The sequence below is a fragment of the Salmo salar genome, chromosome 28 (genome assembly GCF_965601325.2).
Source record: "Salmo salar chromosome 28, fSalSal1, whole genome shotgun sequence".
Lineage (NCBI taxonomy): Eukaryota > Metazoa > Chordata > Actinopteri > Salmoniformes > Salmonidae > Salmo > Salmo salar.
The window spans coordinates 16,723,690-16,750,509 of record NC_138318.1 but is presented as its reverse complement, the minus strand read 5'-3'; the positions used below and the strand labels follow the sequence as shown (position 1 = coordinate 16,750,509).

At 42.1% G+C, this 26,820-nt stretch overlaps 2 protein-coding genes across 6 annotated transcripts; both read right to left on the bottom strand.

Annotated features, from left to right (window-relative positions):
* Positions 1–655: 655 nt before the first annotated feature.
* LOC106589543 (transmembrane protein 184B-like) lies at positions 656–17,541 on the bottom strand. 5 transcript variants are annotated; one of them, XM_014179655.3, is made up of 10 exons: positions 16,889–17,541; positions 16,695–16,767; positions 10,419–10,670; positions 8,362–8,527; positions 4,864–4,954; positions 4,561–4,728; positions 4,180–4,349; positions 3,792–3,992; positions 3,285–3,311; positions 656–3,000 (listed from the first exon to the last, which is right to left on the bottom strand). In XM_014179655.3, exons 3-10 carry the CDS (start codon positions 10,668–10,670, stop codon positions 2,771–2,773), a joined length of 1,305 nt encoding a protein of 434 aa, XP_014035130.3. In that variant the 5' UTR covers positions 16,695–16,767; positions 16,889–17,541; the 3' UTR covers positions 656–2,770. The 5 variants fall into 5 exon arrangements, with proteins under 5 accessions (XP_014035130.3, XP_014035131.3, XP_014035129.3 ...); XM_014179656.3 differs by having other exon boundaries at positions 16,695–16,743; XM_014179654.3 differs by lacking the exon at positions 16,695–16,767.
* A 978-nt stretch (positions 17,542–18,519) lies between these two features.
* Positions 18,520–26,322, bottom strand: LOC106589542 (casein kinase I). The gene is made up of 11 exons (XM_014179651.3): positions 25,967–26,322; positions 24,253–24,353; positions 23,617–23,727; positions 23,263–23,411; positions 22,817–23,045; positions 22,139–22,309; positions 21,425–21,573; positions 20,978–21,185; positions 20,156–20,295; positions 19,889–19,952; positions 18,520–19,682 (listed from the first exon to the last, which is right to left on the bottom strand). The coding sequence occupies exons 2-10, from the start codon at positions 24,326–24,328 to the stop codon at positions 19,920–19,922; spliced, it is 1,266 nt and encodes a 421-aa protein (XP_014035126.2). The 5' UTR covers positions 24,329–24,353; positions 25,967–26,322; the 3' UTR covers positions 18,520–19,682; positions 19,889–19,919.
* Between the last annotated feature and the right edge of the window lie 498 nt (positions 26,323–26,820).

The window sequence follows — 26,820 nt, the reverse complement described above, 5'->3', positions numbered from 1 at the left end:
AGCTTGTAGCGTCATACCCAAGAAGACTCTAGGCTGTAATCGCTGCCAAAGGTGCTTCAGCAAAGTACTGATTAAAGGGTCTGAATACTTATGTAAATGTAATATTTGTAATAAATTAACAAACATTCCTAAAAACCTGTTTTTGCTTTGTCATTATGGGGTAATGTGCCGATTGATGAGGACATCAATTTAATTAATTTTAGAATAAGGTTGTAACGTAACAAAATGTGGAAAAGGTCAAGGGGTCTGAATACTTTCCGAATGCACTGTAGTTTTTGATCACGCTGTTTTGGCCAGTTCTTCCGAACTGTCAGGCTACAATGTATGAGAGGGAAGCAGAAAGGAGAAGTGTGTGTGTACATTAGCAGGGCTAGGTTTTTTCTTTAGGGAACTAGAACTACTGATGAGAGGGAGGTTAAAATAAGCAATATGTGCTGTATAGTAAACTTTTATGGAAAATGTACTTGCAAAAAGAGAAGAATAGCAAACATGCAAAACTTTGCAGACATGAGTAAATCTTCCCATGAGAGATGTCCTACCCTTTCACACGTGTGATTTGGAGCTATATTTATAAGATAATCATGACATCTAAAAGACAACCAGGTTCTAAAAAGCCTACATTTAATATGAAATAGAATAACATGACAAGACTAACTTAAGACAAATCTAAATATCTTTATTTTGTCTGAATTTCATTTAGACTAAAAATAGGAGCATATCAGCAGCTTTGACAAAATACAAAAGAACTAGACAAAAAAAAGTCATCAAAATAAAAGATTTAAATGGTTTATGGAGCGACAGTACAAAACTAAGCCTTTTTAATCAGAGTTTTACATCATTGTCATTATTACATCAACATTACTAAATATTTCTCCAGTATATCATTTCAAACTGTATGTACATCATCTTATGTCTAGCAATAATAGTCTTATACATCTCAAAATGCACCCTAGGCCTAGATAAAGAGAGCGCAGAGAGTGAAGAAAGATATCAGAAAAAGAAGAACTGGAGAATGAAATGGTCTTGTGGTGACTTTCTCTTTGTACCAGAAACTGGAAATGTTTGGGGATGAGGCCAAACCCTCATCATTTATTCAACATGGCAAAGGATTCAACAGAATGCTACAGTAGACATACCATAATAAGTGTAGTTCCATAACACGCTACATACTGGCCTCGACAATATAAATAAAGCAGACATTCTGACTATAATTTAATGGGAAATATTGACACCCCGAAGAGTTAATAGCCTCTCTGGACAACGGCTTGCCGACATGTATAGGGCCTAGCTCTCTCACACACAGTATAAGTTGAGGGAGGGGTCAGCATAGACTGAGGCTGGGACTCCACTCCACTAAGATAAAGCATTCCTTTCTCTAGCAGACAGAATGTGTAGGCTACAAGCATAATGTGTGACCATGAGCGGTCTGTGTTTGATAGATAAGGGTGTGTGTGTGTCTGTAAATTGACTAAATATAATATAGACTCCCTGCTGCTCTCTGGTGGCAGGACTGAGCATGGAGCAGCAGTGACTCACCATGACTTTACTGTATAATGGCAGCCTGTCCGTATGACTCACTACAATAACCTCAACGTTAAACTATGTATAACGCAATACCTTTTCTCTGTAAGCACTTAACGTTCACTTCTGTGTAATGGAAACATCTATACGACACTAAAAGTGAGTCTAAAATCGACTTCATTACAAAGCTGAATCTTTTGTTGTTGTTTTTTTTGCATCCAGTTACCCTTTTTTTTGCCTGAGATTGTCTAACTGGAATTGTAAGTATTTAAAAATAGTGTTTACCTATATTCCTGCGGTGTCTACGTACTCTGATCGCACAGATATCACTAAAAGTGTTTTTCCTAACATACATTAGAGGCCAGGATAGGTCGGGTGGCAGAATGAGCCTCACTGGATTAGAGCCTGACCTAATCCTCACCATACGAATAATGCCCCAATTACAACAGTATAATCCAGACTACCACGCTGCTCGATTGCCCTCACCCTGCCTGTCTGCTACACACTGGAGCAGGTTTCTCTTCATCTGTAATCTGATCAAGTGCTGTCCAACCAACCACTATCACCTGCCCTCCCCTCACATCCCCCATCCATCCCCTGTCCCTAGTGAATCAATGACAACACCACCATACTCCAGTCCACAGAGCTGCTTCTGCCCTAAACCACCCCCTCACACCGTCCATTTAAAACCAACTGTAAACATGGTCACCACAGAGATCTGAGAATGGCCTGGTCTTAAAACGAAAAACTTCAAACCAATAAGCCAAATCAAATGCCACCCATAGGTAGAGTACTCCAATATCAATTTGGTATGGGCTGTCTTCTTCAGGGGATGTTAGCTAGTAAGCACACACACTTTTTAACCATACAATCCATTTATCCAAACCAGAAATAAAATCTCTAATAAGTCTACAATTCAGTCTCAGAAAATCCTCAAATTCCTATAAAAGTTTTTTTCTAGACAATGGTTTCAACCAAAATGTACCTCAGCATGTTCCCACTAAGTGTGTGCTTCATCAATAGTTCCTGTATAGTCCTGAATTTGTGCAAATAGTATGTGTGTAGTAGAGCATATTAAAATGGACCAGGCTAAATCACATGGTCCTGTATTGACGTACCAACACCTAACACACCTTAAATCCCCTGCCAATCCTCCATAAGACATGTACAACATGAGGAAGACCAGGGAGTAGTACCTTACCGCAACAGTCAGTAAAGAGGTGATTGGCTGGGATTGGTGTGTGTTAACTTAGAACTCATCGTCTGAGCTGAGCAGCAGAGTCTTCTCATTGTCGCGGGTGCTGACGGTGCTATGTGTGCGGGACACAGGCGGGGCAGAGTGACCCTGTTCCAGGGTGGACTGCTGGGTATACTGCTGGTAGGCCGGGGAGAAGTTATGGATAGCATCCTGGACCATGTCTCCAGGGTTCATCGTCTCCTTCAGGCTGCTGGAGATGCTCTTCATGGGGGCGCAGCGACCTGGGAGAAGGGGGGTGGAGGAAAGGACAATATATAAAATATTTTTTAAAAAGTAAAGTAAGAGTTGTGTAGTAATTGTGAATAATGTAAAACCTAAGAGTGGAAAATCACTTTTGTAAGCTTGCTACAGTGAACGTAAAAACAGCAACAATAACAACCACTGATTTCACAGAAAGCAACATTTCATTCAAAGTAAGACAAAAGGAGCACAACATTGAACATAGGATTGTAAAAAGTAGAAAGAAGCATAAAGATGGTGAAGAAACAATCAGTGGTAGACCTACCATACTCTCCATATATAGGAACTGGGCCTTGATAACGCAGCATGGGGAAAGAGAACGAACGACAAAGGGGCAAGGATATGGAAGGAGAATAAGACAGACAAAATGACCCAGAGAATACAAAGAGGAGGGATGACCAATGAACCAAGGAGGGAGTTTTAAAAAGGATGAGGAAAAGCAGGTATTCCAAAACCAAAGATGAATGGGAGGAGATGAAGGGAAATAAAGATGCGGAAAAGTACCACAACATAGGAAGTAAAGGGGTATGGAGAGGAGGAGGACAAAGTGGGAAATGTATGTTGACAAGGGGATAGAGGGAAAGGGAGTGTGAGTCAGTGAAAAGAGAAGACGTGATCATATTATCTAGAGAAGTTCTGCAAAGATACTATACCATGAGTACCATGAGCTGGACCAATGTCGAGTTGGTCCAGTTAAATAAAGGTTAAATTAAATAAATAAATAAAAATGGTCACCACAGTGTATAATACAGCTAAAACTCAGTCTCCTTACCCTGAGAGAGAGAGTCCAGCCTCTTGTCCATGTAGACCTTGTATGTGAAGGCATGACGCAGGGCCAGGGAGGCAAAGAACATCTCGATGCAGACGATGAAGTTCTGGTAACCGGCGGCAACCGTTCCCTCTCCCACTGACACCCCAGGTGAGTTGATTTTGGGGATGGCCCCACACTTCTCTAGGATGGCCAGCAACATGCCTGATGGTAAAGAAACAGATATGTGGAGAATGACTACAGTACTATAGTATAATGATATTGACTTGGCATGTAATATGATATGAATGACATTACTCATACTCAATTGTCTACAGTGCTTCAATGACCTAAAAATGTAAATCTGTATTTAGATGTTTAGTGTGTGTGTGTGTTTATTTGTGCTTCTCACCCTGCCAGAAGGAGAGGAAGATGACAGATTTGACCATGAAGAACTTGAGCAGGGGGCTGTAGGGGTTGAGCAGGTGCCGGGTGGAGAAGTAGAAGAGGAAGAGGGCGTAGAGAGACAGGCTGACTGAGATGTTGTAGACGATGGACACATACAGGTACCCACTGTTCACACTAGGGGGACAGACAGGGACAAGACTGTTGATTAGATTTGAGAGTGAACCAACATTAGGACAAATCTGTATCACTGGATTTGCAACCATCTACACAGAAGCACAGCATCTTTTTGGTAATCAAAGTCTTAATAAAACAATAGACGTACACATCTTATAACATTTTTTGTATGAGATATTCAACGATTGCATAACAAGAAGCAGTGTCGTACTTGAAGTCTCCATCACGGTACTTTCCAAAGGCCTGCAGGATGACTGTGACCACGGCCATGAGGGGTTTGACCACACAGAACTGTAGCGTGGCCTGCTTACAGAACCTCAGGAATCCAATGGAGTAACTCCTCCCCCAGAGACAGCACGTACCGTACATACAACTGGACCTGGGGACGCAGGAAAACACTTGTTAAATACATCAGTTAATGAGAGATGTTGAACACACACACACACACACACACACACACACACACACACACACACACACACACACACACACACGAGTGGAAGATGAGACTCACTCGATAGGTTTTCCTCTGATCTCAGCCATGATGGCGCTCTCTCCTCCCAGGTACTCATAACACAGGCTCAGAAAGTTATAGATGACAAACGCTGCACAGGAGAGACACACACACTGTCAATAAAGGACCATTTAAGAAGTCGACTCCTCAGACATATGTTTTACATCTAAATATCGTGTACAGTATATTAACCTCCTAATATGGACATGGAAAAAGATCTAAGAACCCAGTACTCTTCCATTACCCCAAGAGACAAGATAAGCCAATCACTGACATATAGAAGGCAATGGAAAAAAGGCAACAAACACCAGACCACCCAGCCACTCGTTGACTTCCTGTGCGGAGTTATGTCACAGACCCAAGGGAGCCCTCTACTTCCTGCCCACAGGAGATGTGTTTTTCTAACTGGTTGATCGGACCAGACCACACACTCATAGAATTACACTAAACAAAAAATTATAAAAACACAACAAGCAACAATTTCATCAATTTTACTGAGTTACAGATCATATAAGGAAATCAGTCAATTAAAATAAATTCATTAGGCCCTAATCTATGGATTTCACATGACTGCGCAGGGGCGTGAGGCCAGTTGGACGTGGCTTATGGTAGAGAAATTAACATGACATTTTCTGGCAACAGCTCTGGTGGACATTCCTGCAGTCAGCATGCCAATTGCACACTCCTTCAAAACTTGAGACATCTGTGGCTTTGTGTTGTGTGACAACTGCACATTTTTAATGTGGCCTTTTATAGTCCCCAGCACCTGTGTAATAATCATTCTGTTTAATCAGCTTCTTGATATGCCACACCTGTCAAGTGGATGGATTGTCATGGAAAAGGAAAAATGCTCAATAACAGGGATGTAAACACATTGGTCCTCAACATTTGAGAGAAATAAGCTTTTTGTGCATCTGGGATCTTTTATTTCAGCTCATGAAACCAACACTTTACATGTTGCATTTATATTTTTATTCAGTATAATCAAGATAATAAAGCTTATAGGATCCCTGTGCATACTGCACAGATCCACTGAGCTATAAATCATCTGAGTGGCCTGCCAGCACTAGTAGCAATGGCATTGACCCATCCATATGATATAACCAGTGACTGAGAAGCAGTGTCTGCCCTCCTTGGGGAGTGATAAATGTCATGTCTGTAGACCAGTCATACTGGAGCAGGTGGCAGTGACTTTGCAGTCTGTGTTCCGGATGTGCACGTTCTGTTCTACGCTGTGTGTGTGTGTGTGTGTGTGTGTGTGTGTGTGTGTGAGTGTGACTGATGGGCTGTGTCAGGTCAATAAAGCAGGAAGGGATTACCAACTCTCACTACACCAGGGGCTCTATGAAACGGTATAGTCGCACAGTGTATTCGCACACCCCCCCCCCCCCACACCCACCAGCTTTATTCTTAAGGAACAACAATAAAAGTAAACGCATATGGATGTGCTCTATTCTCACCTTTGACCAGACCAATGAAAGACATCCTACAGTATGCATCCAATAGCATGTCTGTGACCTACAGTACCAGTCAAAAGTTTGGACACGCCTACTCATTATTCCAGGGTCTTTCTTTATTTGTACTATTTTCTACATTGTAAAATAATAGTGAAGTCATCAAAACAATGAAATAACACATATGGAATCATGTAGTAACCAAAAAAAAGTGTTAAACAAATCAAAATATATTTTAGATTTGAGATTCTTCAACGTAGCCACCCTTCGCCTTGATGACAGCTTTGCGCACTTTTTATTTTTTACCCTGTTTTCGCCCCAATTTCATGGTATCTAATTGGTAGTTACAGTCTTGTCTCATCGCTGCGACTCCCGTACGGACTCGGGAGAGGCGAAGGTCGAGAGCCATGCGTCCTCCGAAACACAACCCAACCAAGCTGCACTGCTTCTTGACACAACGCCCATCCAACCCGGAAGCCAGCCGCACCAATGTGTCGGAGGAAACACCGTACACCTGGCGACCTGGTCAGCGTGCACTGCGCCCGGCCCGCCACAGGAGTCGCTAGTGCGCGACGAGACAAGGATATCCCTGCCGGCCAAACCCTCCCTAACCCGGACGACGCTGGGCCAATTGTGCGCCGCCCCATGGACCTCCCGGTCGCGGCCGGCTGCGACAGAGCCTGGGTTTTATTTAAAACCTTGATTTCATAGGTATTATTTCACAGTTTTGTTGTCTTCACTATTATTCTACAATGTAGAAAATAGTAAAAATAAAGAAAAACCCTGGAATGAGTAGGTTTGTCCAAACGTTTGACTGCTACTGTATGTGTCTGTCTGTATTGCATCAATGTGACTAGTATGACTGAGACGAGGAAAGGCTCAACCCTGAGACACTCACTGTATGACTAATACGCTATACACCACTATACTCTCTATTAACCCCTGAAGGAGGATTCTAGAGTTCTCATTCCCTGCTCAGCAGTTCTGTGAGTGTGTGTGCCGTGTGTGTATTGAACCAGTAAGCGAGTGTGTTGGTGTATAACATATGGGAGGTTTAGTGCCATAGTGTAAGATGGTGACTTGTAACGTCAAGTGAGGGTGTGTGACTGTGTAGTGAGTGATGGTACTTGCATGAGAATCTGTGGGAGTGTGTGTTACAGAGTACAGCTCTATATTTAGCCTGTACACCCAGGGGAACAGAGCTGCTGTGAGATCCCATTTGTCAAACACACCTTCTTCTCTGCAGCAGAAGCACTGGCATCAGCTATTCTGTCATCTCTCTCTCTATCACTCGCACCCTGTATCACCCGCTTTCTCACTCTCATCATCAGCCTCACTCTCTCTGGTTGTCTCTGCAGCACAGCTCTACTAACACATGCACAGACAGACAGAACCATAGACATTAAGGAACAGAACTGACCTGGGGTGACACCACATCACACACACTAGTCCAGACTAGCCCACACTGACTGCCAGACTAAATTCATAGATAACAGAGTACAGGTATCTAGAAGTTAAAAAGGTATTTTACAAGTACATTAGGCCTATATAAAATGTGTGATATTCACCATTGTATCCCTTGTGACTAGGAATATTGCATAAGCCATACCAGATAAACAACTGCCTCTGTCTTCTGTTCTCTGTGTGTGTACCAGCATGTTTGGTTGAGACCTCATCATTAGGGCTGCCGTGTGCAGTGAACACGGTTGCTATGCAACAGGTTCTTCCTACCCAGAAATCTGGGCAGGCCCCAGAACAACAAGAGGCAGATCAGCAGTTAGCCATCTGTCCATGGGGCAGCACCATGACACACACACACACACACACACACACACACACACACACACACACACACACACACACACACACACACACACACACACACACACACACACACACACACACACACACACACACACACACACACACACACACCACACACACACACACACACACACACGAGTGTGTGTGTGTGTGTGTGTCTAATCCACATGTGTGGACATTGGAGGCCAAAGACAGCCTGCCCAGGGAGCAAAACTCTTACCCTCATAGCAGTCCCGGACGGTGTCAAAGTAGACGTAGTACTCCTCGTTAGTGAAGAAGAGGAGGCTGAGCCAGGAGTCAAAAGCATAGATGGGCACGATGAAGAGAATCCGCACGATGTGTCTCTGCTCATTAGGAGAACTGTAGTAACGCAGGTGCATGTAGATCTGAGAGGGCGAGAGAGAAACAAAGATGGATGGAAAGGAGATCATTTATATAGAGAGAGAGAGAGATAGAGAGGAGAGTGGGGATGAAACAAATAGAGAGGGATAGAGTTTAATGTTTACATCAATTTCTATTGTCCCACTTTACAAGACACAAATGCAGCATTGCATAGTTTCTCAACCTGTTACTAATTAACATCCTGCCTCTGAGGGAGACAGGAATGGGAGTGAGAGCAGTGGGAATTCACAGAAGAACACAGTGATGCCTACACCATAGAGATCCTATTCAATTAGAGGGACTAGGTCATAAAGCCTCCAACGTTCCAAAATGGGGCAAAATGGCAGCCATCTTGGTCAGGGAGAAATCCAAAACGAGTCTAATTGGAATGAATGACAGTAGTGGCATAGGTGATGCATTTCCTGCTTTTACTTATGCAGGAAAACTAAAGTATGTGATGCATCTGAAACTGTGTAATGGAATTATATTCAACCTAAAATATTGTCATACACTGAGTGTAGAAAACATTAGAAACACCTGCTCTTTCCATGACACAGGTGAATCCAGGTGAAAGCTATGATCCCTTATGAATGTCACTTGTTAAATCCACAGTGTAGATGAAGGGGAGGAGACAGGTTAAAGAAGGCGTTTTAAGCCTTAAGACAATTGAGACATGGATTGTGTGTGTGTGCCATTCAGAGGGTGAATGGGCAAGACAAAATATTTAAGTGCCTTTGAACGGATTATGGTAGTAGGTGCCAGGCGCACAAGTTTGAGTGTGTCAAGAACTGCAACGCTGCTGGGTTTTTCACGCTCAACAGTTTTCCGTGTGTATCAAGAATGGTCCACCACCCAAAGGACATCCAGCCAACTGATACACATGTGGGAAGCATTGGAGTCAACGTGGGCCAGCATCCCTGTGGAACGCTTTCAACACCTTGTAGAGTCCATGCCCCGACGAATTGAGGTTGTTCTGAGGGCAAAAGGGTGTGCAACTCAATATTAGGAAGGTGTCCCTAATGTTTTGTACACTAAGTGTATAGTTATAAATACAGGTTATACAGGTTTTATACATATTTTCTGTATAAATAGCCTCCAGAATATATGTAAACAGAACATAAATGTCTCAGATGTTGTTTTCTTGGAAAGCTGTGAGTGCTATTATATGATACAACGTCAATACTGATTTGAGCCAGGCTATGGCTGTGGATTGACAGGATTGTTTAAATGGAATGTTGGCATGTTGGCAGTTCATTAAAAAAAAATATATGGAATCATTTCTCTAAAACAGTCTGGCTAGCTAACAGACATATAGTGCAGATAAATTCTTCACATTCATTGTTTTACACAATATCTTATCACAACACTGGCAAACCTTGGTTGGGCAACTCCCTGACCAACATGGCTGATCTTCGGACCATCATAAAAAGGTTAATGTTCATTCTAGCATTCAAATGCCTAATTATATGGTCTACACACTATCCTTGGCATCTTTTCAGTTTAGCCCCCTTTTCTCTACCCAAACAAAGAAGCCACCAGACATTCTAATTTCAGACAGTAGGACAGGGATTACCTTTCATAAGGTGGGTGCAGTTGGAGTGTTGAGTTTTTCAGTTAAACAAACAGGGATTGTGTGTTGTTGCTAGGCAACCTATGCTCTCTGACTGAGCACTGAGCAGATGCATCTATTCCTCCAGCATCACCCCAGGTGGAACCTCTGGTCCCCACACTGTAGGGCCTACAGGGGAAGACAACACCTAGACCCCCACGCCTGGGCATACCATTTGGAGTTTCAACAGAAACTCTAAATGGTGTTCAGTTTTAGTGGATTGAGTGCGTTTTGAGACGTGGGGAAGTGTGTATCTGTGTGTGCGTGTGTAATGTGTATTTTATTACCTGGTGACAGGTGAAGAGCAGGGCAGTCCAGACGAAGAAGCCCGACACGGCCTGGGCAGCGGGGGTCATCAGGAAGGTGGGCTGGTCCAGGGTCAGCAAGGGGGTCTCTGGGAACCAGGAGATGTTGGGGCCCGGGGAGTCCATGGTGGGAGGGGGACCAGGGGCCCCACCCAGGGGGTATTCCTCTCCAACCCCAACACCTAGTCTTAGCCGTTCAGACAGGGGCACGTCACGCCTCCACAGACGACTCATCTGGAGAAAAGAGTACAGAGAGAAAACATGTCTTTTATGTCCACATTAATGAGACCGTGCATAAACAGTGCAGACATTCAGTCTGATACTTTCCAGTAATACATGTAGAAAGCAGAGCATTATTGGAGATACTGTAACCATCAACCACAGTTATCGATAATGTAATTTACGTTGATGAGAGCATCTCATAAAGGAAGAACAGAGACAATGAGTCAGGTGTGTTGTACTGTTTCCTGAATAGAGTCTGAGGGAATCAATAGATTCCAGAGTGGGAGGGGGAGATAACTGTATAATCTCTGATAGTCAAACCAATGTTTCCCCCTCCTAGGCTACTAACTGTATAGACAGCAGTGGCATGTATTCATGGGTGCAAAGGAAAGCCAGGCTTCCCAAAAATATTGACCCCCTCCAAAAATAAAACAAAAAAACATTTTGTCTCTCCGTTTAATAATTGTCCTTCAATTTGCAAGAGGCTGAATGTTTCTCACAGGACAAAGCATCCGAGCGAGTGAAACAGTGAAATAGTGAGACAGCGCCCCTCTGTCTCTCTACGTGTAGGCCATTTATCTGATGCGATCTGGTCCAAACGAGTATGACATTGTTGCCGCCTGTACCATTGAAAGCAAGGGAAGCCAGCAAACATCTGACCTCCCTTGACAAAAAAGGTATAACATTTCTTGCCAATCAGCATTGAGCTAAACTGAACGAGCTCAACTATGAATGTTCCTAGTGCACAATTATTTTTTTTTTTTAAATAAATAAATAAAAACTGTCAAGGGAAGCCAGCTTGGATTTGGCGTCACTCCTATCAAATCCCATTAGGAGCATACGTCATTGACAGAAAAACGTAAATTGTTGCATCTCGTTGTGTTGTTGTCCTCCGGCGGCTAGCTAGCTAAAATTGTCCCTTTCCTAAATTAGCCATGGAGGGAGATAGGAATTTGGACTTGTGGTTTTACTTAATTCTCCATACTGACCAATGATTATGCAATTCTGATCCAACCATTAATTCATACATTGTTGTGCTCCTGGCCTGAGAGGATGGAAGTTCAATATGTAGATAAATGAAGAAGGCTAATGTTAACTAGCTAACATGGCCCATGAATGCAAGTTAGGCTAGCTTGCAAGCATTTTAGCCAGGTAGCCTAGGACAACACTGTCATACAGTGTGTACTGTATGACAGTGATAAACCGTTTCGTCAACATGAAAGACAGGAGGATGGCATTGGCGTTTCTCTACAAGTAGGGTGAGTCAACCTGTTTTTCTACTTGCAAGAACGCGCAAGCGCACACGCACACACACACACACATCAGAACCATGGACAACCACATACAGTTGAAGTCGGAAGTTTACATACACCTAGGTTGGAGTCATTAAAACTTGTTTTTTAACCACTCCACAAATTTCTTGTTAACAAACTATAGTTTTGGCAAGTCGGTTAGGACATCTACTTTGTGCATGACACAAGTCATTTTTCCAACAACTGTTTACAGACAGATAATTTCACTGTACCACAATTCCAGTGGGTCAGAAGTTGAATGTGCCTTAAACAGCTTCCAGAAATTCCTGAAAATGATGTCATGGCTTTATAAGCTTCTGATAGGCTAATTGACATAATTCGAGTCAATTGAAGGTGTACCTGTGGATGTATTTCAAGGCCTACCTTCAAACTCAGCGCCTCTTTGCTTGACATCATGGAAAAATCAAAAGAAATTAGCCAAGACCTCAGAAAAACAAATCGAGACATCCACAAGTCTGGTTCATCCTTGGGAGCAATTTCAAAACGCATGAAGGTACCACATTCATCTGTACAAACAATAGTACACAAGTATAAACACCATTGGACTATGCAGCCGTCATACCGCTCAGGAAGGAGACGTGTTCTGTCTCCTAGAGATTTATGTTTTTCGGTACGAAAATGCAAATCAATCCCAGAACAACAGCATAGGACCTTGTGAAGATGTTGGTGGACACAGGTAAAAAAGTATCTATATCCACAGTAAAACGAGTCCTATATCGACATAACCTGAAAGGCTGCTCAGCAAGGAAGAAGCCATAAAAAAGCCAGACTACGGTTTGCAACTGAACACGAGGACAAAGATGGTACTTTTTGGAGAAATGTCCTCTGGTCTGATGAAACAAAAATAGAACTGTTTGGCCATAACTGACCATTGTTATGTTTGGAGGAAAAAGGGGGAGGCTTGCAAGCCGAAGAACACCATCCCAACCGTGAAGCACGGGGGTGGCAGCATCATGTTGTGGGGGTGCTTTGCTGCAGGAGAGACTGGTGCACTTCACAAAATAGATGGCATCATGAGGAAAGAAAAGTATGTGGATATATTGAAGCAACATCTCAAGACAGCAGTCAGGATGTTAAAGCTTGGTCGCAAATGAGTCTTCCAAAAATGGACAATGACCCCAAGCATACTTCCAAAGTTGTGGCAAAATGGCTTAAGGATAACAAAGTCAAGGTATTGGAGTGGCCATCACAAAACCCGGACCTCAATCCCATAGAAAATTTGTGGGCAGAACTGAAAAAGTGTGTGCGAGCAAGGAGGCCTACAAACCTGACTCAGTTATACCAGCTCTGTCAGGAGGAATGGGCCACAATTCACCCAACTTATTGTGGGAAGCTTGTGGAAGGCTACCCGAAACATTTGACCCAAGTTAAACAATTTAAAGGTAATGCTACCAAATACTAATTGAGTGTATGTAAACTTCTGACCCACTGAGAATGTGATGATAGAAATAAAAGCAGAAATAAATCATTCTCTCTACTATTATTCTGACATTTCACATTCTTAAAAAAAGTGGTGATCTAACTGAGGTAAAACAGGGAATTTTTACTTGGATTAAATGTCAGAAATGGTGAAAAACTGAGTTTAAATGTATTTGGCTAAGGTGTATGTAAACTTCTGACTTCAACTGTATTTAGCTTATGTTGATTTGACTAAATAGTTTTTGGTTATCTTTTAGTTGTCACTGTATTAGATTAAGCAGAGATGATTTGATGATATTGAAATGTTGAAGTTGAAATGGTGCTGGAATAGTGATTGGTTTCCCCAGTGATTTTCCCCATGCACAGTTACTGATAGACAGGGCATTCCCTCCTCGCTGAAATAATTGAGTTTCTATTGACAGTTTTGGGTTAAACAGGTTGATCTGAAAGCATGTTTGTATGGGCAATTCTACGTTAATTATCTAGATGTTCCGCTAGCGGAACGCCTCGCCAATATCCAATGAAAGAGCGTGGCGCAAATTACAAACTCCTCAAAAATCCCAAAACTTCAATTTTTCCAAACATATGACTATTTTACACCATTTTAAAAGACAAGACTCTCCTTTATCTAACCAGATTGTCCGATTTCAAAAAGGCTTTACAACGAAAGCAAAACATTAGATTATGTCAGGGGAGTACCCAGCCAGAAATAATCACACACCCATTTTTCAAGCTAGCATATAATGTCGCAAAAAACAAAACCACAGCTAAATGCAGCACTAACCTTTGATGATCTTCATCAGATGACACTCCTAGCACATTATGTTATACAATACATGCATGTTTTGTTCAATCAGGTTCATATTTATATCAAAAACCAGCTTTTTACATTAGCATGTGACGTTCAGAACTAGCATACCCACCGAAAACTTCCGGTGAATTTACTAAATTACTCACGATAAACGTTCCCAAAAAACATAACAATTATTTTAAGAATTATAGATACAGAACTCCTTTATGCAATCGTGGTGTCCGATTTTAAAATAGCTTTTCGGCAAAAGCACATTTTGCAATATTCTGAGTAGATAGCCCGGCCATCATGGCTAGCTATTTTGACACCCACCAAGTTTGGCACTCACCAAACTCAGATTTACTATAAGAAAAATTGGATTACCTTTGCTGTTCTTCGTCAGAATGCACTCCCAGGACTTCTACTTCAACACCCAATGTTGTTTTGGTTCCATATAATCCATAGTTATATCCAAATAGCTGCGTTTTGTTCTTGCGTTCAAGACACTATCCGAAGGGTGACGCGCCGGCGAGTATCGTGACAAAGAAATTCAAAATATTCCATTACCATACTTCGAAGCATGTCAAACGCTGTTTAAAATAAATTTTTATGCGATTTTTCTCGTAAAATAGCGATAATATTCCGACCGGGAGACCTTGTTTTCGTTCAAAGACTGAAAATAGAAAATGGAGTCTTCACATGCTCGCTCGCTCGCGCGCGCCCGTGTCTTTGAGCCTATGGGAGCCTTAGAAAATGTCACGTTACAGCAGAGATCCTCTATTTTCCATAAAGAGGCTATAGAAGGACAAGAAATGGTCAGATTCCTGTATGGAATCTTCTCAGGTTTTGGCCTGCCATATGAGTTCTGTTATACTCACAGACACCATTCAAACAGTTTTACAAACTTTAGGGTGTTTTCTATCCACATCTACTAATTATATTCTAGTTTCTGGGCAGGAGTAATAATCAGATTAAATCGGGTACGTTTTTTATCCGGCTGTGAAAATACTGCCCCCTATCCTAAACAGGTTAAAAGAGTGCTGCTGAGACTGATGTTTTTTGTACGTCAATGATTGCAAAGTAAACAAACCATACAACTCTATGCACAAGGCCTACTTTGAATAATTTCCACAGATTTATTTCTCTCTCCAAAAACACTTATTTGAAGAGCAGTGCAGAAGCAAAGTTTGGTAACAGAATGACGGCACAAACTGCGCAAACTGTCATTCTGTTACCAAACTTAGCATCTGCACTGTTCTTGAAGTAAATGTATTTTTGTAAAAAAACATTAAAAATTCAAATAAAAAAGATTCGGTAACATTTTTTAAAGTAGTTCTTGTGCAGAGAGTTGTACAGTTTGTTTAACTACAGTATTTTTCAATGGGAGAGGGACCAAACACAAGGAAAACATTTGTAAATGTTTCTATTTAGTCATTATGAATCCCTATTTCAAACAGAATTTAGTATCATTTACATAGTATCAGATATCCTGCTGGCATGTTTGTATCTGCCACGCGATAACCTCAATACCAGTTGTTGCTGTCATTGAGGTTATCATAGAAAAAAATAAGAAATACTATCCCCTTCAAAGGCCACACAACAACACACACAGTGAGACTAAAAATAGCCCGCTGTGACTCATAAAGCCATTCTCAAGCAAAAATCAGAGACAGCAACAGTGGACAGAATATAAAAGGACATGTCTAAACTGACCTATCATATCATGGCTTGGCTGCCAAACCTACAAAATAATAGCAAGAACCCCCTCTGCAGTTTAGAAAATGCTGTCATAATGCTGTGCTGATAAACATTTACAATACATGTTTAACATGCAAGTCACATTAACAGCAGCATGACAGATTGAGGCAGTATTGTGTTGTTTCCACACACACAGGCATGCAAACACAGGTGTAATCCTGGGTCTCACTACACTAATGAAATTAAATGAATCCAATTACATTGATTATCTGACTCGTGTCTCTGACAGTGTGTTGGAGCTTGAGTCACATTAATGTCTATGAATGTGCATGTTTCTCTCTGTGTGTGATGGGGGTAATTTGTATTGGTTTGCAGAGAATCAGCAAATTAACATGTAGAATAGGGCTGGGTTGAATGCATCAACAGCAGACAGTAGGACAGACAGGGAGAGAGACACATGACTGGAATATGTGTGTGTTGGGGTTTGTGAGGGAGGTAATATTATTAAAAACCATTAAAAAAAAGGTTAAATGCTTTCAATACCAAATCCATAACAAATGCCACTAACTTGAATTAGTTGTCAGGTAAATAACATTTTAAAAAAGGTAAACAATGAAATATGAGATTAGGAAGATCGAGTGATTACCAACAAACAGCAGTAACCATTCAAGCAAATTTGGCAAAACAACTGGCAGAGGAACATTGTTTGCAGCAGGGAAACATAGTAGCCACTAATGTTAAGCAGGACTCGACACTGAATGTATGAATGACAGGGTGGTAAACAGGCGCATACTGTATGTAGACCGTCACTCTCACCTTTGCAGTTGATTGTCGATATGTAAAGTTGAATCAAGATGACGTCTGTCTGAAGAATGGATTTTTTTTTAAACTGAAACATACGTTTATGCTAATTATATTTGAAAGGGTAGACAACTAGAAACCATTGTTATTTTAGACATAACTTTAATCAGATTTATTTGCATTCAAACGGGCAAGTAAAATCATTATACCTTTCATCAATTGATGGTTTCTGAACAAACTTCAGTCGGCGGGTGCAGTTTTAAAGCAAGAAACAAGAGAAAAATGTATTTAACTCCACAAAACTGCGATCGTTACTTCGACATCCATGTTTATTTTCCAGTCCTGCTCGATTGGAAATCTTTCAATTCTAACCAAGAGTTAAATCCGTTTTTAAAAATCTCAGTTGTTAAGGTTTTAATCTCATTTTAGTGTGCCTTGGTCCTTTCTTCATTCCGTTATGAAAAATACAGGTAAAATATCAGTTTTGTCCCGCTCTATAAACTCCGTCATTCCTTTCTCCCCTTTTTCCTACCTCGGCGTTTGTAACAGACCCTATCTTCTAGGATTAGCTACATTCGATCAACTCCGTTCGGTACTCTCCGTAGGTTCTCTCGAATGATATGTAGCCTGCTGTTTCCACCAATCACAGCCAATGAGCACCGGGAAGTGGATGGGTCGTGACAGAGATCAGTTTATAATGACGAGATGCTCATGTCTCCACCCTAACAATGGGAGTCGTTGTCCAAAAGGCTCGAAGGCAGTCGACACGTTTACTGTAGGTCCAGAATAAACCCATAGAAAAGCTTTGGGTTTATATTGGACAATTTCGGCGAGTGAAATCTCTCGCTTTGCTTCTTCCTCTCTGGTTGTGATTTGTGGCAATGCGCATGCGCATGGCAACATCTAATTTGAATCGAATCGCATTTACGGGCTGATCCTAGGTCAGTTTAGTTTTACATTACTTTCCATTCTAACAACTTAGGTAACTATTGAAAATGTATCTAAGAACTATCAAAATGACTTCTAAAATAAATTATCCACACACACAAACACACAACAGACAATATTATAAGTTGTGCATATCTTTATTGACTCATAATATATAGCCCCCCTCCTATGAATCAAAACGTTATGAACTAGCGTAGGCCTATTCCGTAAATTGTATCCACATCTGTCGTTTTTTGTTGCATTATTGCACGTAATTTTCATCGTTGTATGTATCTATGTATTTATGCACTATATGTGGTGATGCTGTGCTGTTGAGTTTGAGATGCAACAAGACAACTTTATGGAAAGGGACACAATACAATTATTAATTATTATTATTATACACAATATTGTTGTAATAAAATCTAAGCATGGTAAAGAAATGCACACGATATCAGTGCACCCACACAACCATATATTTCATCTTTATTATTATCTGCCTGCTCATGCAGGTGTAGGCCTACCTTACATTTGACTCCCTTTACACCCAACCAAGCCCTCCTGCAGGTCAATAAATCTCTGTTACTACATTGACATCTTCAAACAACCTAGCACATTCTGGCTTTACACAAAAACATATTTAAAGAGATAAAAAAATAATTTAAAAAAGTTATTGAGCATATAACTTTGAAATCCAACCTCTTCATTTCTCCCATGCTCCTCCTCGCATCGCCAGGATAATACGGCTTGTTTTCTTATTATCATAATAACCAAGAGTGCAGGTTATTATTCATTATTCTCACTTTTGCGAAGCCTGGCATGAGAGGTTAGAGTCTTGCCTTGACTTACCAGTTGACAAAAACACCAGAACAAAAACAATCAATTGAGTAAATAACTAATTTCCTCCACTTAATGATAAGAAGTAATGCTCCTTTATTATATGGTCCACCATCATTTGAAGGGGCATTTTTAGCTCTTTGTTGTTGACAAATGTAATACAATACTGTGTTCACATACACTGCAGAGGGGAGTGGAACCTCAATGGAAATGTGTCAATAATCTTAACAGTAAGTGTTGTAGAACCAAAATGTCCTCATTTAACGCTAGGTTAAAATCTACTCATAATTATTCTTATCCTGGAATTCCTAAACAGTGAAGACGTAAAGAGAAAATGGGTGACAGTCCATCTCTCTAAGTCTCCTACCATCCCCTTCATCCTTTGACTCTTGGTCGGTCCTTGGCTTGCTAAAACCAAAAGTACGAAAAACAAACAGTAAGACAATAAGACATTGACATACACTGACTATATGCAACCCCACTTCTCTAAGCAACTCTGATGCAAACACTTTCACATTCATTCACATTCATCTTTTCCCATTCCTGAACAACGTTTTACCACATCTCTTCCTATCTCTCTTTCTTTCATTTGCCCCCAATTCCTCTCAGCTGAGATCGTCTTGCCTACTAGTGAATAAATCATTTTTGCTTGACCCCAGGAAACCTCTGATTTTGTTCTTGTTGTTATTGATTATAAACATACACCATTAGCAGTAAATGCAGCTGTCATAAATTGGACATTCAACGTGAGACAAACGATTTCGACGGTGTGTTTTTTAAGCTACACATGAGCCCATACAATCACCTCAGCGATGGAAACAGCTAGAACAATCAGAGCTTGTCCATTTTGCACTGACATGTGCATGTTTTTTTGCGCATTGAGCTTCTGAGAGACGTGTATGGTCCCACTGATCATGTAGCCGGCGTAATGAGAGTGAACCAGGACAGTAGTACAGAAGTCTCATTCACCAGCTGAGGCAAAGGTCTTACAAGCCTGGGAGGCAAGGCTAGACCATGAGAGTGTCTTTAAGTTGTCAATCTTTCATCTTTTCACAATTTCCTCCAGTTAACTACAGTCATAGTGGACAGGCGTTCACTTCTCACACTTTCTTTCAATCCTTCGTTCCTCTCCTTTTTTCTTCCATCTTTCATCCCTCTTCAGTGTTGTTGACCCACTGCTTTCTTTTTTATCCAACAATTTCCAAAGTACTTGAGTAGGTATTTGATACAATGCCATGGCTGCAAAAAAATATTCATATATTTACTTCACTTTTTACACACATTTGCAAAAAATGTCATTCAAGAAAGCATAAGCATACTTAGGGCCAAATTCGAACTTGAGATCTGTGCATGCAACTAACTAACATGAGTAAATCGTGCATTGATGTTACAGGTTAGGGTTGGTCCATAGTTCACATAGTGTTGTCCCTCTGACGTGTCCTTACCTGCCAGTCCAGAGGGCCAGAGAGGAGCAGCTCACTTCCCCAGGTGTTCAAATGGCACACTGACCTGGTGAAGAGGAGAGGGGGTTAACAGAAAGCATAGGCTTAGTATAAGGTGCTGTGCATTCAACAGACATATTATACATTCACATACACAGGCAGACAAACTTCAGTCCCTTTCAGAAGGGGAAGAGTGGGGGGGCAGTGGGGTTCACGATAGCAGAAAGAGAGAGCAAAATTGAGAGAGAGATACAATGGTAGGTAAATTACCTGTGATGTGGCGATGCGTGATTGGCCCATCTGTGCAGTGAGGTCAGAGGAGGAGATGTTGGCGGGGGCGCCACGGTGGAGCCTCATGGCCACCTTTCTCTCTCGCTCCGCACGGGACACGGCCTGTGGGGACCGGTTCCCTACACACACACACACACATTATTGGTCAAATGGAATCTAGTGCTGGGCAGGAACAAATGCCTGCACACCTTGGACTTTCCTCCAAGTTTCCTCAGCCAAGTCCAAACACAACAGACTCTTTAAGAGACTAGAGGGCTACAAACTGGAGTCATGAGTTGAGCAAGTGGTTTAGTTTACACACCCTCCCTCGTGTTTATGCAGTAACATCCTGTCGACCTAATGAAGTAAGTGAAAACCTTACGCACTAGTAGACTCCTAAGTAGTTGGTGCATAGATCTAAAATAGTCAGTAGTAGAAAAAGAGAAGATCCGGACTCTTATATTTGTTTTAGTCCAAATGGAATAAACATTTTGTTTGATATTTCACTTTCATTCTAAGAATGCAGACCTTCTTTTCAACTACTGTCTGCCTCATGACTCACCTGACTGTGCGACTCCTCTGGAAGCAGGGTTACTGTCTGCCTCATGACTCACCTGACTGTGCGACTCCTCTGGAAGCAGGGTTACTGTCTGCCTCATGACTCACATGACTGTGCTACTCCTCTGGAAGCAGGGTTACTGTCTTCCTCATGACTCACCTGACTGTGCGACTCCTCTGGAAGCAGGGTTACTGTCTGCCTCATGACTCACCTGACTGTGCGACTCCTCTGGAAGCAGGGTTACTGTCTGCCTCATGACTCACCTGACTGTGCTACTCCTCTGGAAGCAGGATTAGAGGCTGCTGCATTGGGGCCATTTCTGATCCTGTCTACGCCGCCCGGGGGGTTTCCGCCCGGGGGTAGGGCACGAGGTACACTAGGTCCCCCGCCGATCCTCTCATCCCCCTCTTTTCCCTCTCTCCTCTCCCTTTCCCTCTCCCTCTCCCCATCCTCGGCTGTCCTGCTGGCCCCCTGAAGCAGAAAGATGTTTGTTCAGGTTAGGAAGGTGCCAGGGATTCAAAATAAACTCATAGGGAACCATGTTTCTATAATCAACTATGTAAACGTCATATATTATACATTTATAATACACATGTAATCCACTAATGTATAATGTCATTTAAAATGAAAATGTAATGAAACAAATAGATATATTGTGAATAAATTATTCATTGCGTAATAATAAAGGTTAATAGGGATGCAGTACTCACAAACTTGAGCATGTTCCAGTCAAAGACATAGTCGTAGGAGAAGCCCTGTCTGTGGAACAAGTTTCTGAACAGCTGTCTCAGGTACGAGTAGTCCGGCTTGTCATCGAACCGCAGAGAGCGACAGAAGTTCAGGTAGGTGGAGAACTCAGCTGTGGATAGAGTGGGCGACAGAAAGACTCAGCTATGGATAGAGTGGGCGACAGAAAGACTCAGCTATGGATAGAGTGGGTGACAGAAAGACTCAGCTATGGATAGAGTGGGCAACAGAGTGACTCAGCTGTCGATAGAGTGGGTGACAGAGAGACTCAACTGTGGATAGAGTGGGTGACAGAGAGACTCAGCTGTGGATAGAGTGGGTGACAGAGAGACTCAGCTGTGAATAGAGTGGGTGACAGAGTGACTCAGCTGTGGATAGAGTGGGTGACAGAGTGACTCAGCTGTCGATAGAGTGGGTGACAGAGAGACTCAGCTGTGGATAGAGTGGGTGACAGAGAGACTCAGCTGTGGATAGAGTGGGTGACAGAGAGACTCAGCTGTGGATAGAGGGGGTGACAGAGGCTAACCAAAGTGTCACCAAAGACTTGGGTCAAATGCACATTAATTTAGCTTGGTGTTGAAAGACTACTTGAAGTGAGTTTCTAACAACACTAACACAAACACATTCATAGTTAGTGTTGTAAACCCAGGATAAAGAAACAGACTTTAGCTACTTACATGGGTATCCCTTGCAGAGCACCTCGATGGGGGTGGACATCTTCTTCTCACTGATGCGTTCGTACTTCTGCCTCTTGGTGGCGGCCTTGAGGCCCTGCCAGGGCAGAGAGCCCAGGTTGAAGTACATCAGGACGTAACCAAGAGACTCCAGGTCATCACGACGAGACTGCTCTGTAGAGAGAGGGAGGGGGAGAAGAGTGGGGGGTTGTGGGGGGAGAGAGGAGACATGGAGAGAGGAGACACTATACTGATCTTATTTAGACACATAAAACAAAACAATAACATGTGTATACCTTCAGAGGAGAAAGAGGAGAGAACAGGAATTTAGAGTAAAGGAAATGAGAGAAGAGTAGCATAGAGTAAAGGAAAGGAGAGAACAGGAGCATAGAGTAAAGGAAAGGAGAGAACAGGAGCATAGAGTAAAGGAAAGGAGAGAAGGGGAGCATAGAGTAAAGGAAAGGAGAGAAGAGGGGAGTGAGGGAGGGAGGGAGGGAGGGAGGAAGAGAGAGGAGATGGAGAAGGGTCAATACTCCTACTGCAGTAGTTCTGTGAATCAACTCCGGATCAATACCGACGCAATCACGTAAAATCTATCGACTCTCTCACTACACACACACAGCCGATGAAGGGTCAAACATACGTGAACACACACTGTTAATATTACAATTAGTACTGTACCTATCCCCAGGTGTGTGTTGATGGATGCGTAGCGTGCCGTGCCGGTCAGGTTCTTGTTCTCGCGGTAGGGGATGTGCTGGTGTGTGCGGGCGTCGCGGTACTTCTTGGCCAGGCCAAAGTCAATGATGTACACCAGGTTGCCCTTCTTGCCCAGGCCCATTAGGAAGTTGTCAGGCTTCACATCTCTGTGGATGAAGTTCTTAGAGTGGATGTACTCAATACGGCTGATCTGGAGAGGAGAAAGGAGGTGGAGAAAGAGGGGGAAAGGAGAGAGGGAATGGTTGACTATCATTATTAGTTCCAGTTCTTGGTTAAAGCCAATAACGTTATATATAATCAAGGGGTATTCTTTGAAAATGCCATCACAATAAAGCATATAGAGAAGCATATGATATGATAAAAAGGTGAACAGAGGTTTTGGAGGAGGAGGAGGAGGCGTGCTGTACCATCTGGTCAGCCAGCAGCAGGACAGTCTTGAGGCTGAACTTGCGGGAACAGAAGTTGAACAGGTCCTCCAGACTGGGGCCTAGCAGCTCCATCACCATCACGTTGTAGTCTCCCTCTGCTCCACACCACTTTATGGATGGGATTCCCACTATAGGGAAGGGAGAGTGAGATTTATAAGCTAGTGTCACTTACTGGGGTTCGAACCCAGGTCCAGAGTAAGCCTTCTAAGCTAAAGCCTAGGCATTAGCTTGGAAAACCCATGCAAAACTTCAGGTTTCAGGTTAGGGTTTCCCAACATAGTCGCCCACCACTCCCACCCCTGACCACACCCTCTTGTCCTACTCCTCTCTCACCTCCTCCCTGCATCATCTTGTAGAACTTGCTCTCGATGTGGAGTTGTGGGTGTTTGGTCTTCACACATTCCAGCTTAATGGCCACCTCCTCACCCGTGGCAATGTTAATGCCTGACAGAGACACAGGAAGGGACACATACCAAAAGGACCAACTTTTTGATGACGCAATCACCATGGTCTACTCTGACACAGTCTTTTCTTTTTATGGCCAGCTTTGATGTGTTCAATGATGAAATGTGTTCGGACAGAATTTAAAAGGATACTTTGGGATTTTGGCAATGAAACCCTTTATCTACCTCTAACTTCTAGTATGAAAGAAGTTAGAGGTAGTTTCGCAGGCGAATGCTAACTAGCGTTAGCGCAATGACTGGAAGTCTATCTACTAGCATGCTAGCAGTTACCATAGACTTCCAGTCATTGTGCTAACACTAGTTAGCAACTTCCTTCAAACTGCACGCAGATACATAAAAATTGTATCCACACGTTCATCTGACTGTGAAGAAGTAGATAAAAGTAGACAAAATCCTGAAGTATCCCTTTAAAGTTAGTATGGAAGGCAGTCTATTCTGGAATATGTTTATTTAGAGGTTTGTGAGAATAAGTAGAGTTAGAGCTGCATTAAAATGAATGTCTTACCCAGGTAAATGTCTCCAAAAGAGCCGCTCCCTATCTTCCTGCCGAGGCGGTACTTGTTCCCCACTCTCAGTTCCATGGTTCCTGCTGGTCTTCCCAACTCACTGAGGGAGCAAACATTTACATTTTAGTCATTCTTATCCAGAGTGACTTACAGGAGCAATTATGGTTAAGTGCCTTGATCAAGGGCACATCGACATATTTATCACCTAGTCGGCTCAGGGATGCGAACCAGCGACCTTTCGGTTACTGGCCTAACGCTCTTAACTGCTAGGCTACCCGCTGCCCTCTGTCATCAATCAAACTGTAGATCGATATAGCTGAAGGACATTGTGACGCAACCCAGTTCCATCTCAATCTCATGGGGATCCAACTCAAATAAGATGTTACAAAAGGGAGAATTGGTTACAAAATAAGAAACGGGACAAGAGAAGACAAAATGAAGACCAATTCAGGGATGGAGAAAGAAGAAAACATTATTTAAGCCAAAATAATTGGAATGGGAGTGGAAAAAAAGTGTGGTTAAAATGTGGATTTTCAAAAAATAGTTTTTTAACTTCTTATAAGAAAGTTGGAGCTATGGATTTGAAAAAGCTGTGTACTATGTGTCTCTGAGAGGGCATGTGCAGGGGAAAACTCAGTGTGAATCTGACTTAATAAATCCAGCACTTTGAACCAGCTGGCATCTCACACACTCCATCTCACTTCAAAGGACACCAGCACATACACAAATAATTAGCATAACCTCATCATTTCAGAGTCCCAAATGAAATTAAGTGAAACACATTTTCTTCCAGCTAGCCATATGCATGCTTTTCCCATCACTATACAGGAAGAGGTTTACTATGGAAAATGGCTGTGATGGTGTTGAAATACATACATAGGAAAGACAGACTGATTATAAAGATGGTAAATATGCTTAATTTGCATTTCAATTCATGCTCTGTAAGGGCAGTGCACTCAGGATGCCCTGCTGGTGTCTTGTATGTAAAGGTTGGCAGCAGAGCAAAATATAATGTGTAATAGACGAACACTAAACAGATTAATAAAGATGAACTAATAAAGTTATAATATATTATATCATTCTATTCTATTAAAAAAGATATATTCTACAGTCGTACATAATGTTGGTGGATGAGATGGGATAAATCCCAACAGCGATAGAACATTTTGAAGCAAGGTAATGATAGATGATAGGAACTACATGCAATCTTACCATGATCATTTTACACTGTAAACCCGTCTCAGTTAAGGTCAAACTCTTGTTAATGAATGCATATACGAAACAGCTCAAGTTTGTGTTAGGTAAGTAGCCTACCCTATAAGCCTATTACAAAATTGAGCCTATTCTTGTAGCAAGGTTGTAGCGCTGCTCCATAGCAAGATGCCAGGGGCCACGTCATTTGCTGCAGATCTAAAATAGTAAATCATCCAGTCGACAGAGCTGGGAAGCTAGATTAAACCTATCCAAAAGTCTAATCGATATAATTAGGCCTATATTAGACACATTCGAATTCACGTTCAGTGTTTATTGTCAATATTTGCACAAAGCCGCACCCTTGGCTTGGGAAAACCTTCTCGGTCGAGAAAAACCCTATTTCCCTACCTTCGGATTCTGACTCGCTTGTTTGGGTCCCTGTACAAACCCCAAACAGACAAACACAATTCCCCCTTATTTACCAATGGACCCGTGCATTTCCTCCCCTCCGTTGCTCACCGGTTTTGATCAAGCTCTTCAGGGACTGCTGCCTTCCTTCCACCGAGGTGCTGATCAGGACGTTGTCATTCAAACAGCACCATGGACAGCGAAAGACGGCCGCGGCGCTTGACGAACCATTCCTCACCGCCCTCCTGATCCTGATCCCGATGTAAGCGTCCCGCGGTATACTCTGGTCTAGTCTGCACTGCGAATGACAGATAATTTGGGGTAAACTGGAAATCCAGCTATTCCTCTATCTCTCGTCTCAGTTACACCATTGACAATATCAATGATGTCATTCAGCACAGACCATAAGAAAATGCCCGGATTACCTTAAAGACACCGCGCGCCTCATGCAGCTGTTGTTCCACTGTTGTGAATGTCGTGAGTTGGAGCACTTTCCAAGGCTGCTATACTCAGTCTACTGAAAGTGTTGTAGTTTATTGAGTCTAAGAAGACTGTAGGATCAGTCCCACTGTTGTCTAATTCTAATTAACGCATTTGTAACTTTATCTTTTAAAATGATAACTAGTTTGATGTATTGGTTTTGTGAGGGCTGCAAGATGTTTACCAGGTTTATTTGCCAATAAGTAGTATACTTAATAGTAGCCTATGCTTTATTTGAGTTTAACCTGTTGGCTCTCTTCAAAAGTAAAATATCATATTCCTGCTCAAATTCTGAAATTAAATGTTATTCTTTACTTGGTAAAGATTTTTTATGGCCTTTTTCTAAAATAGTGAATTGTTTTATTTTTCTTTAATTTTAATTTCTAAATCAGATTTAACCTTTGCTGAGTATGATCATTCCCCTAATGTACAACTTAAAAGTGTCCAAAATGATATTGAGTGTCGGCTTTTCTCTTTCCTCTATG

Excerpts from the sequence above, each read along its gene's own strand:
- LOC106589543 (XM_014179655.3), bottom strand. The coding sequence starts at position 10,670 with ATGAGTCGTCTGTGGAGGCGTGACGTGCCCCTGTCTGAACGGCTAAGA. Across the intron at positions 3,312-3,791 it reads GCTGGACTCTCTCTCTCAGG|GCCCAGTTCCTATATATGGA; the intron begins GTAAGGAGACTG and ends TGCGTTATCAAG. Across the intron at positions 3,001-3,284 it reads TCCTATATATGGAGAGTATG|GTCGCTGCGCCCCCATGAAG; the intron begins GTAGGTCTACCA and ends CCCTTCTCCCAG.
- LOC106589542 (XM_014179651.3), bottom strand. The coding sequence starts at position 24,328 with ATGGAACTGAGAGTGGGGAACAAGTACCGCCTCGGCAGGAAGATAGGG. Across the intron at positions 23,046-23,262 it reads TGCTGCTGGCTGACCAGATG|ATCAGCCGTATTGAGTACAT; the intron begins GTACAGCACGCC and ends TCTCCTCTCCAG. Across the intron at positions 22,310-22,816 it reads CAACACACACCTGGGGATAG|AGCAGTCTCGTCGTGATGAC; the intron begins GTACAGTACTAA and ends CTCTCTCTACAG.